The sequence below is a fragment of the Gymnoscopelus microlampas genome (genome assembly GCF_963454915.1).
Source record: "Gymnoscopelus microlampas genome assembly, chromosome: 12".
In the NCBI taxonomy this organism is placed as follows: domain Eukaryota; kingdom Metazoa; phylum Chordata; class Actinopteri; order Myctophiformes; family Myctophidae; genus Gymnoscopelus; species Gymnoscopelus microlampas.
The window spans coordinates 36024955-36037351 of record NC_139949.1 but is presented as its reverse complement, the minus strand read 5'-3'; the positions used below and the strand labels follow the sequence as shown (position 1 = coordinate 36037351).

General features: G+C 39.8%; 2 protein-coding genes across 2 annotated transcripts; both read right to left on the bottom strand.

Moving 5' to 3' along the window:
* Window positions 1-71: 71 nt before the first annotated feature.
* Window positions 72-4887, bottom strand: txndc15 (thioredoxin domain containing 15). Its single transcript, XM_084074546.1, has 6 exons — window positions 4727-4887; window positions 2999-3291; window positions 2454-2603; window positions 1881-2044; window positions 1328-1458; window positions 72-1005 (listed from the first exon to the last, which is right to left on the bottom strand). Exons 1-6 carry the CDS (start codon window positions 4821-4823, stop codon window positions 809-811), a joined length of 1032 nt encoding a protein of 343 aa, XP_083930672.1. The 5' UTR covers window positions 4824-4887; the 3' UTR covers window positions 72-808.
* Window positions 4888-5869: 982 nt separating this feature from the next.
* On the bottom strand, window positions 5870-11528 carry LOC311056858 (UPF0461 protein C5orf24 homolog). Its single transcript, XM_084073699.1, has 2 exons — window positions 11352-11528; window positions 5870-9651 (listed from the first exon to the last, which is right to left on the bottom strand). The coding sequence occupies exon 2, from the start codon at window positions 9646-9648 to the stop codon at window positions 9025-9027; it is 624 nt and encodes a 207-aa protein (XP_083929825.1). The 5' UTR covers window positions 9649-9651; window positions 11352-11528; the 3' UTR covers window positions 5870-9024.
* Window positions 11529-12397: the final 869 nt, after the last annotated feature.

Below are 12397 nucleotides of genomic sequence, written 5' to 3'. Positions count from 1 at the left end.
GAAACTGCGTAAAAGACCCCCCCCCCCAAACACACACACACACACACACACACACACACACACACACACACACACACACACACACACACACACACACACACACACACACACACACACTTTCCTAAACAATTAGCACAATATGTAGAATTATGATGTTTAGGTATTATCATTCTAAAACTATGTTCTTGCTGTTCTACATACAGTCAACCAGTTGAATACATGTTGCAGTTGCTTTTATGAAATATCCAAGACCATTAGGGTTTGATGGAAGATGCTTCTGAACATGTATTCTACTGCTAGTTGACCCATTCTAATACACTTAAATCTTATAAAAATGACTGAAATCAGTTGTGGTGACTTAGAACTTTAATCCATGGTAGTGTCAAATAACCAGGAGGATCAAAAGGAGGTCACGCACATCCACAAACCAATTAAAGGCATGTGCTGAACTCAAAAGAACATGCGTTTGCACACTGTAGCTCCCTGCTAGAACTTTATTGTGGCATCCACCAGAAAAAGTGGAGTTTCGAGCAACACTGGTCTGAAGAAGAGCAATGTTGCACGAAGCGTCACTTTTTCTGGTGGATACCAGGGAGTTACAATGTGCAAACTCATCTTTTTGCCTTTGATTAGTGTCAAATAACCCCTCTTCTTCTTGGACCCGTATGGGTCTGTAACTCAGAGAGTACAAATGGAACCAAAAGCCAATTGGTCCATTTGTGTTAATTTAACTCACAGAGGTAAATTAACACTCTGGACTTTACAGTGTAGGAAATCATTATTTACATCCCAATCATTTCAAGTCCATTCAGTCCTGGTGCTCGTGTTCCTGTCCTGGAATCAGCCAGCGTATACTGTCGGTGCGCAGGATGGCGTACACCGTGAAACCAGTGATGAAAAGTATAGAGAACACCAGCAGCCAATCAATGCTCTTCAAAGGAACGCTGGAGAGGGGCCCCTCTAGGTCCGCCTCTGTCACGTTCTTGTCGGTGCTCGCCTCGAACCCTGGGAGGAGGAAAACCCAAAACACTGGCTATTTACCATGAAGGACGTTACCCCTGAGGCTGACAATGGTCATTCTTTCTACTATTATTGTTTTCATTACTACATGTATTATAATTGTTATCTCTCTCTCTTCCCTCTGACACAGTCGAGGCAGATGGCCATCCACCCTAGAGACTAGTTCTTCTCTAAGTTTTTCTTTGCCATTAACACTAGCTCAGGGAGAAAACATCGGGTCTCTGCTCTATTATATAAAGTGTCTTGAGACAACTTGTGATAGAATACAATTGGATTGAATTTAAATGCATTTTGACTCTTTGTGTACCTGTCTGATTGCATATGAAGGAGGAGAGTGTTTCCAGGGTTCTGTCTGTGTGGTTGAAGCGGGCCATGGGTTTGACTCCCTGGAACAGCAGGATGTTGGGCACTGCCACGGTGCCAAACCGAGTGGACAGACTAGCAGGAGACACAACCACACAGAATATGAGGATCACTGCTTTTTAGTGTTGTGCCAAAACAATACAATTTACAGGTTATTTACCCAGGATAATATATATATACAATAACTTTGGTTTTGACGTATGACATAAGTTGCAAGGGAAAGGCTCATTGAAAACATTCAAGACATGGTGACACTTCCTACAACATATGGACAGTCTGCCCTGTTGCACCAGATAATGAAGAAAGCTAAACACCCTCTCCCCTTTTATAACCCCTTTTCCATTCATATGTTACTTTAAATATTTAATCCATTATCATAATAATAATTATTATAATTATATTGTTGTTTTTTCCCCTTTACCCATTATGACATTTCACATGGTGTCCTGGGGTGGACAGAGAGAAGGAAGGTGAAAACATCGTTATAGTCCATTTACCTGCTGTGCTGCGAGGCGTCCAGTGCCAGGAAGTGCATGCTGGGAAAGACCCGGGGCAGGGCGTTAAAGTGAGGAGCCAAACCGGCAGAGAACTGGCACCAGGTGGTGAAGAACAAGACCACAGAGCACTCTGTGCTGTTAGCATTGAGGAACTCCATCAAGTCCTGGAGGAAACACGCATCATTTAAGGACCTTTTTTGACGAACTTCATGTCAAGGACCCCCAAATTGACCCATTTAGACCTGAGGCCGGTTTTAAAAACGCCTTCTAAATCCTAACCTAGGTTTTCTGAAAAACTTCTACATTTTATTGTAATAATATTAATATTAAATTAAAACACATTGGAACATTGGAACAATACACATTGGTCAACTAAAATGACACAGATTCTTTCCCGGTTTTAAAAGGTATAACGTATAGCCTTTCCAGGTCTTATTTATGCTGGTGGTCACTCACCGCCGGACACAATGCTGAGATTGAGAAGCATTCTTCTAAACAGCATAGTGCCAGCGCTCAGCACCATGCTTTACCCACTGAGCTGCTAGTTATCTTATGACATGACAACAGAACTACCTGTGAAGCGTCCAGGACCAGCACGGTGAAGTTGTCCATTCCTGTGATGTTCCTCTTGTCACAGTTGACCTTGTAGGTCTTGGTGGTTTCTGTGGAGTTCTGCTCCTCAGCGGACGACGCGTCATCTGCATGCACCAACTGCAAGATCACCTAAAAGCACCCAACCAAGGAGAGGTCAACTGTTGTTATTATGCAATCCAATCTGTATCTTTTGTTGCCAGGGGAACAGACTTGATGTCTGCCTGAATGGGAGTCTGAGAAGCCCAGTACCAACAACTACACACAAAGGTATACAATAACATCTCAGAAGTAGTGAGTTGGAAATCTGTTTGAATACAACACTGCTTATATTGCATTAGTGGCAATTAATTTGCATTTGCCTTACTGTCTATCACACGTCTAATTGTCCCTGATTAGATCAGGGACAATCATAGAATGTCATAGAATGACAAGGACACAAATTAATTGTCAGTAAGGGTCCTGAGGACTGGATATTGGATTGGACTGGATTGAGAAGCAATGCTTTAGAATGGACCTGCTCTGACCTGCTCTGTTGTGTCCGTGCTCCTCTCCTCTAGTGATAATTCAGGGGCAGCACACTGCGCGTCATTCTCGTCACACGGCGGGGAGAACCCTGACTGGAAGTCTTTCACATCTCTGGGGAAGAGAGATTCGAGGTCGGATGGATTGATGGGAGTTTCCGTGCCCATCAAGGCGTCTGCGATCTCAGCGGTCTTAAACTGTCTCTTTGGCTGAGACTGAATGTCCTCTGCCTCCACAAACTTTGGGCTGTTCTCCAAGTCCTCTGACAACTTGAATTCCGGTAGCTCGTCGTTTTCTGTTAAGAAAGGGAAAAACAATAAAGAAAGAACACCAATTGAAGTTCTGTAGACAACTTGACTGCTGACTGGCAATTATGTTTTTGTTTAGTACAAATTATCATTACGGACCATTTGGTCCATTACGGACCAATAGAATTGCAGGTATTCTACTCCAGAACTACACCAGGCAATTGAACGAAAACATGCATACATTCAAAAGCCCTCAGTTTGGAAATGATGGCACAACGGGGGGGGGGGGGGCAGTGTGGTGCGGTGACTAAGTGGAAACCCAGCATAAGGCACCTCTGAATAGACAATGAGCAATCAATGAGCATACTTAGGTTTCAAATGAGAGATGTAGTAGTGATGAGGAGCATATACCCATGTTCCCTCAGGCAGCCCTGAGCCCAACCCTGGGGGAATATAGGGGGAATATAGAGCTGAGGGACTGTAGGGCTGACCCGTGAAATAGCTGCCTTTGAATAACGCAATGAGGAATAAAATAAGATGAAACCAGCTGTCTTTGGTCAATTTATTAAATCGTGGCGATCAAACAAAAGGATGCAAGCCTGCTCCACACAGTGGTCAGAGTTGCACTGAGAGGAGTCAACACCCAGCCCAGGTGGCCTTGAGCAGAGCACGCAGGCCCACTGAGGCACACACAGACAGTCCATTGTGAGATCATGATGTTACTTTCAGTCACACATGAAGCAATGAGATACAAAAACATATAGATACTGTGTTATAACAAAGTATAAGTAAAAGAGAATCTCTGTATACATGCCAGTTCAGAGGCAGAGGAGATTCTAGCTATGACGACATGGTTGGTCACAACAACAACCCTTGTCATGGATAGCCCTCCTGGCCTTAGGTCCTAACTGACACATTAGTAATGGGTGTCTCCTCATGCAGAGTTCTCAGGTCTTAACTCTGTACCTTAGTAATGCATGTCACAAAATGCAATCAGTACTCATGGCAAAAGTCACGTAGGAACCATAAACAAAAGTGTTTACACAAGATGTTCAAACAAAAATCTGTTAGTTCATGTCAATCTGGACAGATCTTACTTATATAGAGGTTAAGCATGGAAAATTACTCAACACTGATTGTTATATATCTATCTAGGTATTCATTATCTATCTATCTATCTATCTATCTATCTACAGAGTAAGTGAAACAGAGTGAGTGAGTGAGTGTGTGTGTGTGTGTGTGTGTGTGAGAGAGAGAGAGCACACACTTGTGCATCAAAGTATAATAATAAACTCAGCCAATATCATGTAGTAACGATAACTGAAATGTTTTGTGTTGCTCAAACTGAAGTTCCATTTCATCTAGACTTCACAATAAATGATAACAGTGAAAAGATGGTTTAGTTGAAACAGTCTTTCTAGCACTGTCTCAATTCGCCGTGTGTTTTGCTAGCAAGCAGCTAGGTGACAGACTGGCTCTTACCTTGTGCAGTCACAGGCGACATCTGTAACCAATCAGAAAGATAAAACATAAACAATAAAATATATACAAAATAGAATTTATCTGAAACTTTCGCCATTATTCAGTCGATTTCTATCCGACACTAGTAGGAAATCATGTTCCCTTTTCCAGACAGGAACAAATATTTCGTATCTAAGTCGTCGGAACGAAAACAGCACGGACCATCATTTGTTTTACTTCCGGGTCATGGTCCCATTCATTTCTAATAGCAGAGATTCCAGCTAATCGATATATTATAACTCTATGATTATAACTCTATAATTATAACTATGATTATAACTCTATGCAGCTAGTAGATCCGCCATTTACATTATTGAAACCTGTAGGTTTCAATAGAAGTAACATAACAACTGGAGCTACTCATAGAATGTATCCACTCACTCAGTGATTAAAACATCAAATCTTCCAGATAGAACAGAGATGTTCATATTTATACTGGTGATATGTTGTGGATTGTACATTTATACTTTATTTTTTATTTTTCATTGATAGACTATAATGCATTACTATAACTTGGTCAGACCAAGTGCAGAGGTCTCCTCTTACTGTCTGTATATAACTTGTAATTCATGCTTACTGTGGTTGCTGCTGCGTTGAGAGCTATGGTTGAGAGCTTGTAGATCTGCTATTTTCAAAAACAATCTTGAAGAAAATGTGGAATATTTCTGAAACATTTTAACAACACAAATCTTGTATGGGGGTCCATAGTATGAAATATTTTCAGATGGGGGTCTGCAGACAAATACATGTTAATTAGGCGGTCCTTGACATGAAAATGTTTGAGAACCACTTAAACAACATGGCACAATAAAAATAAGCAACCCAAAATAAGCAACTAAAGTCACTTATAATAAGCAGACATGGCAACGCTGGCTAGGGCACTGGCTTTCCACACAGGGATCAATAAAAAAATGAAGGTTCATGATCATCTATCTAGTATCAATCTACATTCTACAGTATCCCATGGCATGTAGCCTAGTTGAAGGCCTTGTGAAATAACGTGTTGAAAACGTTCTTTAAGTTTAAAATTTATTACACAACTTTTGAACATTCCACGACAATCATGCAAGAATAAAGCAGAATATATGTACAAAGGTTCAGAGGTTAGAGGCTTGGGTGATTATTACACCACTGTGATAACTGGGCTTCACATTTCCCTAAAGACACTCAGTATGTGAGAGGTAATCTCTATTAAAGACTGAAGTTAGTCTATAGACCTTGGAAGAGAGAGAGGGAATGTAAAGGAAACCACCTTTGAAAGGGGACTGTTGAAAATGGAAACAATAAAACAATAATTCACGTTTATACTTGTGATAGCCCATGCACAATGAGCTGCCCCTTCCCTACAACTTGTATCACCTTTCTCTCGTCCTCATAGGAACAAAGATTCATAGCCTCAGTGCAACGTACACATTCAACAATAAGTAAGAAAACTGGTTAAATGAAAATGTTAAGGTGTTCAGAAGCAAACTTTTGAAGGTTCTTTCAACTCATCGTTACAACTAAGGAAAACTGATATTTCTGAGTAAGATATTTATTCAAGTGTTTAGATACACACAGATACTGACAGGGTATTGTAATGCTGTTATTGTAATGTTAATTTAGCATTAGTATGACAAAGTGATTACTTTTGAGAATATAAACCATCTAGAAGATCATTAAACACAAAACAGATCAAGTGTTCACTTGTTATCGACATAATGTGGTTTGAATGGGAATTTGTGAACAGCGGACACTACCTTTCACTAGTTGAGGCCAACTCATCTGTGTGTATCTATACATTTCGCATTATATCAGAATAGAATAACAAAATCATATGCGCCAGGGTAAGAAAACGACTTATGTCCATAGTCCAGAGGCTGGCACATTCCAAAATTCACTAGCCACATTCACTATTTTGCCAGCCAACTACAATGGGACCTCCGAACAGTGACTGGTTACCAGCCAAAGAGGCTGGCATGTACAAAGCTTCCATGTCTGCTGGTTGATGTCAATTCTATCCTGTTAACCATTCCGTCATAAACATTATATAAACCAAACTTCACAAAATACACAATTAGCTTGCGTGCCATAACAGCAATCATATTTACAGTAAGAAATATTAATATTGAGTGATATGTCCAAATAAGCTACAGTCTTATTAATGAAAAAAATAATTATTATTGTACCACAAGGTAAAATAACAGATGAATATAAACAAAGAGTTGGGTATGAGGGTGACGACGGCAGGAAGACAGAAGTTACATTGTGACAAAATAAAAATGTATTTGTTAAATTTATAATTGCCATGTTCATATTTTTTATGTTGGTTACACATTTCCTAAGCAGATCACTAGTTTATTTCGTACTAACAAATTGATACTAGCATTATCATACGAATATGTGCCTTGTCAATTACACGTTACATACTAAGTTATATTTCAAGTTTAATTTGATATTTTCTTTTAATGTCCTGTTTTGTTATCAAATACACACTAGTACAGAAATGTTGATAGCTTAGTAGAAAACAAATTCTTTGGTATTGGATGTATATGATGGCAAATGTGTTTCTAATAATACAACCAAACTCAAGAACACTGTACACCATATATTGGTTTGACAAAATAAGTGCTAGAGGGTTGTGTACACAAGTATCAAAATACAATATCAAAATTGATAGTATCAAATGTAACACATAGCACATTACAACCAATGATTGCACCCAAATGTTTAAATGATGAATAGTGCTACTGTTATGCATGTGTGGGTGAAAAGATAACTCATAATAACACATCTCCCATCATATCAGACCACTGTCCTTTAGGAATTAGCGGTTAGCTAAATCAAATTTATGGACTGATTTGCCAATCTTAAGTGTATTATTATTTTAATGGAATGTCATCACTTTGTATTCAATTCTCTCTGGATTATGTCAGATTGTCTGTAAAACGTAAAATGCAAATCATAAAACCCATATCTTTTTGGTTTATCTTCAGCTGTGAGGATGAACACAATTTATTTGAGGCCTTAGTTTGATGTCAGTCCCTCTATATAAATACTGTAGAACAGGGGAACAAACTAAATAACAAACAAATACAAAATGAAAGCAATAAAACTGCAATCAGATCATTACATTCTCAATCACAGGGGACAATTTAATATTTAGAATATTAATCTGTTATTCTTCATACATCTGACACACTGCAGAGATTATGTTTCTATTTCAGCAACCACAAAGCTGGCTTGTTGGCTTTCTTCACTGAAACCAGTGGGCAAGGCCACTTGGTTTAAATGAAGACCACAAACAACACTGACATATCATACCTGATGAAGGGAAAATGTTTTAGATATCCCTTTAACACTAAACACCTGATGTAAGGTGTAAATAGTTTCAAATATTGAAAAGATTCAGTTATAGACATATTTTGTTTTAGGCATTTGGTAGTTCTCGCCCGTCCCGTTTTTAATGCAAGAATTTCTGGGAACTCAGATTAGGCATTTGGAGGAAAGAACTAAACTTGATTTGAGCATCAAATCAATACTCATGACTTAATTGCAAGTATAAAATATGTGCCTAATTAATATTTTATTCATGAGGCTTGGAGCCACACGTATATCCTCATTATTGTCAGCACTACACGATATCACCAACATGATTTTTTTTAATGCCGAATGCAATCTTGACATTAGGATGTAAATAGAGACAAAATTTAAATATAGTACTTTTTCTTGAAGTATCTCTGTTGAAATAAAACAAGATTTTCTATGACATCCAACTTGATTTGTAGACATGTTGCTTCTACAACATAAAATGCGTTATTTAGGACGCAATTCAAAATAATCTTTTCCCCCCTTCTTGTTCACAATTTTCCAGCACTCATGGTAATGTTTTGTGTCACACCATGTGCTAACTCAGGTGCTTCAATGACATCTGCATGCAAGTGACACTAAAGGGAAAATACTTGCAGAATATGAACAACATAAATGATCCTTTCAATTTACCCACCAAACTTTCAAAAGGCAGTTACAATACTGTGTATGTTAGGTGCCCAGTTGCAGAACTGAAGACCTGAAAGTTCAGGTAACAGGCACACAGATGACATCAACAAAAGTAACACAAAAAAAAAGAGAAAAAGAAAATAAATCCACATCTCCTCTTGTTCTTGTAGCTGACTAGGACTGAAAATAAACACGCTTGGTATCTGATAGCAAGTTGAAAACATGCGTCTGTCATTCCATGGTTTGAGGGGGTAGACATGAACGCAAACATGCCAGCTCATCTACTCATTGGCTGCCTTCTCTTTGCATAAGGGTTCACAGATGCCTTCTTTGTGTGGCAGCGGAAAGGGGAAATTCGCTCCGCTACAGGTGGTACCGTAAGCCAGTTTGTTAAGGCGGGACAGGCTCTTGATACTGCCGGGGGGCCTTCCAGGACTAACCTTGTACCCCGCGGCCTTGGTTGTACCTAGCGGCCTCCCTGGGCTAGTCTTGAACCCAGCGGCTCTGGTGGTACCAAGAGGTCGTCCCGTACTGGTTCTGTAACCAGCCAGCTTTGTGGTTCCTGCTGGCCTACCGCGTCTCCCAGACTTTCCTGTAGCCTTCTTCTTCTTGGACCCCTCAGACGGCTGAGCGCCATTTTTGATCCCTCCCAAGTTTCCTTGCGGCGGGCAAGGGTCAGGCCCTAACCCTTCTTGTCTCTGACAGGCCATGGATTTGTGGGGGTTCTGGCCCGGTAAAGGAATGGGGCCCAGCGTCATCTGGAGGGACGGCGGTGGAGGGGGGTAGAACTTGCTGGACTGAGAAGCGCAGAGGTCAAAGTGGCTGGCGGGGTGATGGCCGTCCTCTGCCAAGCATGACGGCCTGCTGCTCATGCAGAAGTCATTGGTTGTCACCTGGCGCATCATTTTCTGCCAGGGTGGGAACATGGACAAATTTGTTCAAATGTATTAATATCCATATAGCTACAAATGGTGTGTGTCTGTGGGTGTGTAGTGGCGGGGGTAACCTTTTCTTTCTGGGCCATAGTCACACAGTGTCATTGTTTTAAGCTCTATTTTGTATTTAAAAAGGTAGGGTAAGTGACATGTTTTGGTTTAAACAAAATGTTTTTTTGTCAAAAGGTTAAAGCTCTATATTCTGATAGTAATCATCGCTATAGAGCGTTTGTTCAGTAACAGGGGTCTCCCCAGCTTTTTAATTAACAGAAAATGGGTGGCCAAATTTCAGCCAATAAGGAGAGAGTGCCCATTTATCAGTTTCAATTTTATAGTGTTCCAGTTCCAATTTTGTCTGCTCATTTCTTTGTGTCATCACTTCCAATTTCACTTGTTTATTCTTTGGATAAAATTGGTATCCCGACCTGAAATGCATTTTCTGTTTTCTAAAAAGCTGGAGAGACATGGAGACTCATGTTACTGAACAAACACTATATGGCAATGAATGATTACAGAATAGAGATATTTAACACTTATTTTAGCAAATAAACCACTCACCATACCTTTAATAAAAATAGCTGCTCTACAAGCTCACATATTGCACTTGTAAATCTGCTTTATTAGCCTAATATTAATGTTTTTAATTTTCAGATATAATGACATCCAAAAGCTATAGTGGTTAACAGCCAAACAGTTTTGGAATAGAAAGCCTCCTCCTGACCACATCTACCTGCGTGTTGTCGGTCTTAATTCAAACCCTTTCTGATCACTAGGAATCCTCAATCAAAACATTTGAATTCTGACATTAAATGGGGAAGCAATTTACATTGCATACAGTATGTCACAAAGAAAAGGGTGATGATAAACTATCAAGTCGGCTGCTGCTGCTGATGAGAATATGTTCTGCTAACTGTCAGAGGACATGCAGGGGGAGGGTACTTTACGTTGTAACTAAAGCACATTTCATTCACAAAACTTGAGCATCTGGATGTCTTTCCGTCAACCTAACAGCCTTACGAGCGGCACAATGCCTCCTGTGTAACAAAATGAATGCAGCAGCATTATTTTAAACAGCTTTTAAACAAAGGCATCGTTTTCGCATAAATGAGAATATTTTAGTGTCTACCTAAATGGGTTTAAATCGCGTAAAAAAGGAACGCAAAAGTGCATCCCGTGCAGATAAAATATCATCTACTACTGCCTTTAATATGCACAAATTACAATGCAGAGGCCATTAGAGGAAAAAAAGCATGCGACTATAAGAATAGCACTATACCAGTGGTTCCCACACAGTGGGTCGGGACCCATTTGTGGGTCGCAGGTCCATTTTTATGGGTCGCGAGTAAATATCCCCTTTATTTTTACCTTTCCTACATTTTATTTTTAATAAAAAAAAACAATAATCACCCCCCCACAGAATATCTAAAATAGTCATGAATTAAAAACAAATTCAGACATTTATCCAAATTATTTCATAAAATAAATGCCCCAAAAATACATCCATACATTTGAAAACAAATGTTTAAGAAGTAGTGGAAAATAGCCAATCTACAAGCTCACAATGTTGTGAGCTTGTAGATCTGCTATTTCCACTAGTTTGGGGTCACGGGGAGGCATTTGTCTTTTGGGTGCCGAGCTAAAACGTTTGGGAACCATTGCACTGTATACTGTACCTCAATTGTTTGCAGATCATGGGAGGCAAAGGGTTAAAAACAAAAACGATACATCTTTCATCCTTCAAAACACGATCGAGTGGATCGACATTTTTCGAGAACGAGCCGAAAAGCAGCGGCGACTACAAAACGCTGGTTCGCGTCAGAACGCGCGTTAAATGCATGGATTTCGCGGATTTTTGTCCCCTCAAGCAGCTCCGCAGGTTTAGATGAGAAGAAACGCAGCCATTTCCCATTAAAAATTAATAAGACTGGACGCTCGTCTAGCAGCGTTGCCATGTTTTGAGAGAGAAACAAGCAACTGGGTCTATGAAAACAAGCCCAAAAGAAGCGAGCCACCTTCGCCCTTTAAACATAATTACATTGGCTATTTGAAAATAGACGATCTACAAGCTCACAACCTGTCGCGATGCAACGCGTTGTGAGCTTGTAGATCTGCTATTTAAAAAAAGAAAAAACATTTTAGGAAGATTGTTTTTAACACTTTAACAACACAAATCTTGTATGAGGGTCCCTGGCATAACACATTCTCAGATGGGGGTCCACAGACAAATACACATTAATTTGGGGGTCCTCGACTTGAAAATGTTTGAGAAACACTGGTTTATGAACATTAGGGGAAAAGCCTAAATAAGCAACTACACTTTAAAAACAAGCCCAAAAAACGCAACCCGCAACTGCCAATAATTATTACAAGCAACTTAACAGAAAAACAAGCCCACAGTCGCTTATAATAAGCGGACATGGCAACGCTGGTCTGGGCATGCGCAGAACATTCAAACGGGAATGAATATATATTAAGGGATTTTCCATCCGTTTCATTTTAGTACCGTGGTGTCGCTTGCCGACAAAAAACTGGTCTACTAATACTACTACAAGCTTGGTCAGTTACCATGTAGCTCAATGACCTTTGTAGCTCAGTTAGCTTGTGTAGATCAGTTGTTTTCTGCAAGTGACAGTCTTGTTGCTTAAAGGGCAAGCAAGGCTGATAATACAAGCTGGCAAGGGCCATTAATAATTTAGAGAAAACCAGCATTAAAGCACAT

Coding starts and splice junctions, on each gene's coding strand:
- LOC311056858 (XM_084073699.1), bottom strand. CDS start 9,648: ATGATGCGCCAGGTGACAACCAATGACTTCTGCATGAGCAGCAGGCCG.
- txndc15 (XM_084074546.1), bottom strand. CDS start 4,823: ATGGCGAAAGTTTCAGATAAATTCTATTTTGTATATATTTTATTGTTT. Junction 3,292..4,726: donor GTCGCCTGTGACTGCACAAG/GTAAGAGCCAGT, acceptor CTTTCTTAACAG/AAAACGACGAGCTACCGGAA. Junction 2,604..2,998: donor GCACGGACACAACAGAGCAG/GTCAGAGCAGGT, acceptor GGGTGCTTTTAG/GTGATCTTGCAGTTGGTGCA.